This window comes from Hyaena hyaena, unplaced genomic scaffold, assembly GCF_003009895.1.
Source record: "Hyaena hyaena isolate Hyena2069 unplaced genomic scaffold, ASM300989v1 scaffold_208, whole genome shotgun sequence".
Classification (NCBI taxonomy): Eukaryota; Metazoa; Chordata; class Mammalia; order Carnivora; family Hyaenidae; genus Hyaena; species Hyaena hyaena.
The window spans coordinates 2,409,826-2,416,415 of record NW_024080839.1 but is presented as its reverse complement, the minus strand read 5'-3'; the positions used below and the strand labels follow the sequence as shown (position 1 = coordinate 2,416,415).

Here is a 6,590-nt window from a genome sequence, read left to right as displayed (position 1 = left end):
TAATCAGTAACTTTTATAAGCCCAGTACTATACCGAGAAATACATTATTATCATGTTTAATGAAAACACATTAGGAGCTAGAAGAAGGGTTGTTTTAAAAGCTCCACATTCCTAAAATACTGATAGTAAAAGCTTTAAAAGGAATTTTCACACAGTTCTATTCATTACCTCACTTAACAAGATTAATGTTCTATATTACCTATAAGGACAATTTCCAGTTACTGTCTCAAAATTTCCCATTAAATTATATTACAAAATGGAAGCTAGTCTCAAAATCAGATAAAATGACATTTTAAAACAGAATAACAAATATTAGTGGAGTATCCATGATATAACAGAATAATCAAAATATATTTCATAGTACAAATGTCTTACAAAAATATACTGAGAATCTTACCTGAAAAATCATAATTAACTGGATCATTAAAATCTGTAAGAAAAATGTCTATATCAGGTATATCTGCAAGAATATATCTATGTTCTATATCTATACTGTCCAATATAATAACCACTAGTCATGTGTGGCTAGAGAGCACTAAAACATGGCTAGTGAGACTGATGAGGCACACTAAAATATATTTAAGTATACTCATCAATTTTAACATGTGGTAAAATAAGGAGTACATCTTCAGGGGGAAAAAACTGTAAATGAAATAAAAGCCTAGAAAAAAATCTAGACTAAGTTCTTTTTCTGTTTACATTAGTAAAAGGAAAATTCAATCCACTTCTTATTTTCCATGAGATACACGCAAAGGCAACTTTGAGTTTCTTGATGTTCAGCAAGGACTTAAGTAATTTTTCACTGATATCAATACAAAAAGGTTTGAAATCACTAACTGCAAAGAAAAAAGCATTAATGACTCATTCCTAATCCCTTAAGTCAATCATTGTAACTTATTATAACAAAGTAATTAAGATTTATTTAGCAGGACAATTAAACCCTATGGAACTTTATTTAAGGTAACTTCACTAAGAAAATTGGGTACTTGGATGGCTCAGTCAGTTAAGCGTCCAACTTCAGCTCATGTCATGAACTCACAGTTCCTGAGTTCAAGCATGCTTTGGATTCTGTGTCTCCCTCTCTCTCTGTTCCTCCTCTCCTCTCTCTCTCTCTCTCGCTCTCGCTCACTCAAAAATAAAGATTTTTTTAAAATTTTGTAAAAAGGAATATAAATAAATACAAGACTTTCTACTTTAGCATTAGTGCATTGGTCATACTAAAATTTTGGCTACCAGAATTTTTAAAACTAGAGATGCCTGCCCTCTTTCATGAAAATAACATTCTAACTATAGATAAAAACAATGCAGGAAATAATTCAAAACATATTACTAGCAAGAGTCATAGGTACAAATTCTTATCTCTGACCCCAAAAGGTCAAGAGAAACTCAAAGAAAAAATATATAGGAGCAGCTATGGCTGAAAACCTATAGAAACAACACCCCTAAAAATGTCTGAAGTCAGTTCTCCAGAATTTACTACCTACAGGCTTACTTTTGTCAAGAAAAAATTTTGTGCAGAGTATACTAATTGCCAGGAACTACACTGAGCACTGGGGATAGCCTTGAACAATGTGAACTTAGTCACTGTTCTTAAGGAGATTCTATGATAGGTCCAATACAGTCTAATTCAACAGTAGATTGAAGATAGTGTTTCCAGTTCCTCTATCTTACTAGATGTTTTTAGCTGTTCTTGGCCTGCTGTGTCAATACCTAGCCTATTTATAACCAGGTTTTATTCCTTTTCTCCTTCCGATTCTAGAATAAAAGTCTACTTCAGAGATTTTGACTATTTTTTAAGGCTTTTACAAATACTTTAATTAAGCTAGTACAATGTTCATTTAAAACCCATATTCCAGACCAAAAAGTACAAATAAAATTAAAAAGAACCATGTTCTGCTGTATACACTTCTGCATGAATAACTTTATTCACTGCTAATGAAAATGAGAAATTTTCTAGATCTTCTGACAAGAAAATTTCTAGATCTTTTATCTTAAAATGCTTTCTCTTCAATGAAGCCATCTTTGGAGTTAGTCATTGCTCTCACCATCTCCATCCTCTCAACTCCAGCCTGATATTTCTCTTTTTTGGGTCTAGATCCTCAAAATGTAAAAGTGGCTTCAAGTTAAAGAAAGGTCATTTTCCCACAGTTCAGTTCTCTAAAAAACTTCCATCTCCCACTGAAAGTCACAGTCCAGGAATGAAGCTATCACACACTAGAACTTTAAGGCCAACTAGAAAGTCATTACAAACACTCACATTAGTCAATCTTATCTATCACAAGCCTGAAAATGCAGTCCTGGAAAAGGTGGCCTCTCTGTGCATACATGTAATTTTTAAAAAGGAAAGGGCAATATGAAAGGGGCTAACGTTTGATCATCAAAATGTAGCACAATGAAAACAAGTGATAATGAATAATGGGTACTAGAATTCAAATTATCAGACATTTTAAAGAGATTGGGTGCCAGTTTTCTATTTTGAACACCACATTACAAAAGAACTATTTTTAAAAATAAAAAAGGACTGAGGGTAAAGAAAAAAAGGAAAGATAATCTAAATCGCTGAATGACTCCCCCTTTTGTTTTGATAAACATCAATCACATCATCTTCTTCCATTCCCAATTCTTCTGCAGTGTGATTATCAGTAATTCTCTCACCTTCAAAGAGAAACCTGAGTGAATTCATTGGCACTCCCTGTCTTTGACAGTACAATTCTTTCAGTTTCTTGAGATGAGTTGTCATTTCCACCTTGAAGCAAATCTCAATGCTATCTTGTTCAATGCTGAATTTAACATATTCTCCTTCCTTCTTATCCCCCAATAAGTTGACAGTTTTGCCTCCTAGTCAGACATGTTGATGGTGGCTTCACCCACGGTCTCCACACAGCAGTGGCCTCAGGTAGGCAGAGGCTTACTCTAGGATTTACAAATCCATCTCTCTTCACCAGACCACAATATCATGGCTGGTGGGACTTCCGCAGGCATCACACCTCACTCTACTTTGACTTTTTAACCTTTGGAGATTTCATGGTATTTCAAATTTTCTAAAATTTTAATTATAATTTTTATTACAAACATATTATCACTCTACCAATCAAAATTTCTCTTAAATTTTTAATTTAATTATCACAATTTATATTTTCCTTTAACAGATTACAATGATGAAAACTAGCAAACCTTAAAACTAATGAGTTCTTAATTTTCATTTTTTAAACATTGAAATATATTCCTTCATTATGCAAATATACTTTCCTGTACAGTGTTATGAAAATTAATAATTTAAAGTTATTTATATCTCACTCAAATCTGATCCTTGCAACTCCTCCTTCATAAATAAATAAATAAATACATGGGAAAAAATCCTCCATCAAATATTCACTGACCACCTACTAAGTATCGGGTGCTATTTTAGGTGGTCAGGATATATCTTGAAGGGTTGGCTGGAAGAGGTGGCTTACCTCTGGCTCCATTCCAGTTTCACAGAATCCTGCTCTGGTATATTTATCTCCTCCTTTGCAGGCCATAGGACTGGCCCAACTGTGAGCAGTAGCTGCTCTATGAACATGAAAAGGAGGCAGAAGTTTTCCTGGTTTGAGCCAAGCACTCAAGCCTTTAACAAAGCCTGTTCACAGCTCAGGCCATGTACAGTTAAGCATCTAATAAATATCTTGATTAAAAAAAAAGAACTCATGGAACTTCATTCTGGTACGAAAATAGTCAATAAACAAATACAAACACATATACACTCTTGCACAAAGTGTCATACATAAGATATGACAAAAACTAGATATGTATTTTAGACTGAGTGATCAGGAAGAGTTTATACGAGGCTGTCAACTAATACAATCTCTTTGATAAAGTGTCATGTAGAATACTATCACTCTCTAAGTTTTTAACTTAATAAGTATAAAAAAGTACCACTCTACTAACTGACTAACTAGATGTTTTGTAAAGCATCCTCTAGAAACTAGAATTAAATCAAATAAAAATTCTACTTCCTGGGCACCTGGCTGGCTCAGTCCTGAGCACAGGACTCTTGATCTCCAGGTTGTGAGTTCAAGCCACAGGTTGGGTGTGGAGCCTAGTTAATTAATAAAATAAAATAAAATTAATAATAATTTTATTTTCATTTACAATTATTGAAACTGTCAAATAACTTACTGGTGTATAAAACAATCCAATTTGTTTTTAAGTGATCCCCTTCCCAATGTAGCACTTTTTTAAAACTCCCAAAATACAAAGTACATATAATAAACTATCATGAAAGTACAATTCTCCTAGGACTTTGTTTGTTTGTTTCTTTGTTTGTTTGTTGAGGAAGAGCACACACCAGGGAGAGGGGCAGAGGGAGAGAGAGAGAATCTCAAGTGGGCTCACAGGGCTTGATCTCAAGACCCTGGAACCATGACCTGAGCCAAAATCAAGTCAGACACTCAACCCAACTGAGCCTCCTGGGTGCCCATCTCCTAGAATTTTTAAGAATGTTCCCATATGACAAGTCACTACTAACTGGTGGCACAGTAAGTAGTATTTTTAAAATGAGATTTATGTTCTATTCTGTAGTTGCCTAAATCAAATTTTCTCAAGCCAGTAACTCAGAACCTAAGCCATAGTAACACTACTGCTCTAAAAATCTAAGTATCAAGGGGCGCCTGGGTGGCTTAGTCGGTTAAGCGTCCGACTTTCGCTTAGGTCATGATCTCACGGTTCGTGGGTTCGAGCCCCGCATCGGGCTCTGTGCTGACTGCCAGCTCAGAGCCTGGAGCCTATTTCAGAGTCTGTATCTCCCTCTCTCTCTGACTCTCCCCTGCTCACGCTGTCTCTCTCTCTTTCCTAGAAATAAATAAAAAAATATTTTTAAAAAATTTACATAAAAATCTAAGTATCTAAGACACATAACTATCTGGAGTGGAACACAGAATATCTTTTCAGAACAGTAACCATATGTACAAAGGTTTCTGTGCCTATGAATGCACTTCCAACTTCTACTGACCAAAAAAAAAAAAAAAAAGGGTGAGGGGGATCAGAGCTCTCAAGCATTTGAATATCACAAAGTACCGTTAGAATGTTCTCAAAATTTTACAGACCTGGTCCTAGAACCTAGATCCTCTAACTAAATATCTAAGTTAACTACCCAAACTTAGCTAGTATCCAAGTCAGAAATCAGACCATACCTGCCTTACTCAATAGCTTATGCTCTCTAGAACAATTCTAAACCACACAAATACCCTGACTGACCTGAATGTCCAGGGAAATATCAAAAGTAACAACAACAACAACAAAAAAGCATACACTTAAAGTAGAAAAAAGCTTCATATTTAGGAATAATTTTTATTTGGAATAGATCTAATCATAAAAATTCAATCCTATTATCATGTATATAATAATATTTACCAAAAAACATGAGGAAAAAGATAACATAGGATAACTCTTCATAACTAGAACTTAGAATATCAGAATACTTTTTGAAAATGGGGATAATTTTATTAAGTTTTTGTGAAATAGTCACTTTTTTTAATCAATAGCCTTGAAAATCCTTCTTAAAAGTTGACCTTATCTCCCACCTTAAAACTGTAAAGAACTTAAAAAAAAAAAAAAACTATAAAGAACTTAAAAGTAGGTGCACCTGGCTGGCTGAGTCAGTACAGCATATGACTCTTGATTTGGGGATAGCGAGCTCAAGCCCAATGCTGGGCATAGAGATTATTTAAAATAAAAAATAAATTAATGCCTGGGTGGCTCAGTTGGTTAAGCATCCAACTTTAGTTCATTATGATTTCATGGTTCATGAGTTCGAGTCCCACATGGGGCTCTCCACTCTCAATACGGAGTCCACTTCAGATCCTCTTCTCCCCTTCTTTCTGCCCTTCCCCTGCTCTCGCTCTCTCGCTCTCTCGCTCTCAAAAACAAATAAAAATAAAGGGGGTCCTGGGTGGCTCAGTTGGTTAAGTGTCTGACTTTGGCTCAGGTCATGATCTCACAGCTTGTGAATTTAAGCCCCACATCAGGCTCTGTGCTGACAGCTAAGAGCCTGAAACCTGCTTCAGAGTCTGTGTTTCCCTCTCTCTCTGCGCCCCTCCCCCTTTCTCTCTTAAAAATAAAAATATTTTTAATAAAAACATTTAAAAAACTTAATTAAAACTTTAAAAAAGACCTTAAAGTGGTTCCTAGTAAAAATAAGTATTACCCAGAAGTAGGAGGAGGAGGAAAATTGGTAGTATGAGGAGGAGAAGGTGTAACATTATTAGAACATTGTACTAATGAAAGTACTAATAGTAATGACAGAAGCAGTTACAGCAGCAGTAGTGGTAATATAGTAGTATTTACAGTAATATTACTAGTAAATATGCCAAGAAATATATATTTTTCTTTTGATGAACCTGAACCATGCAAAATCTAAGGGTCCTTATAAAAATAGTAATACTCAGGGTGCCTAGGTGGCTCAGCCAGTTAAGCATTCAACTCTTGGTTTCAGCTCAGGCCGTGATCTCACAGTTAGTGAGTTTGAGCCCCACATCTGGCTCTACCCTCATGGTGCAGAGGCTACTTCTCTCTTTCTCTCCCTCTCTCTCTGCCCCTCCCCTGCTCATGTT

At 35.3% G+C, this 6,590-nt stretch overlaps 1 protein-coding gene across 1 annotated transcript; it reads right to left on the bottom strand.

Moving 5' to 3' along the window:
- Window positions 1-2,466: 2,466 nt before the first annotated feature.
- Window positions 2,467-2,850, bottom strand: LOC120238428 (small ubiquitin-related modifier 1-like). Its single transcript, XM_039242143.1, is given in 2 exon segments — window positions 2,467-2,820; window positions 2,823-2,850. Coding segments are annotated over 2 exon segments (297 nt in total). The 3' UTR covers window positions 2,467-2,551.
- Window positions 2,851-6,590: the final 3,740 nt, after the last annotated feature.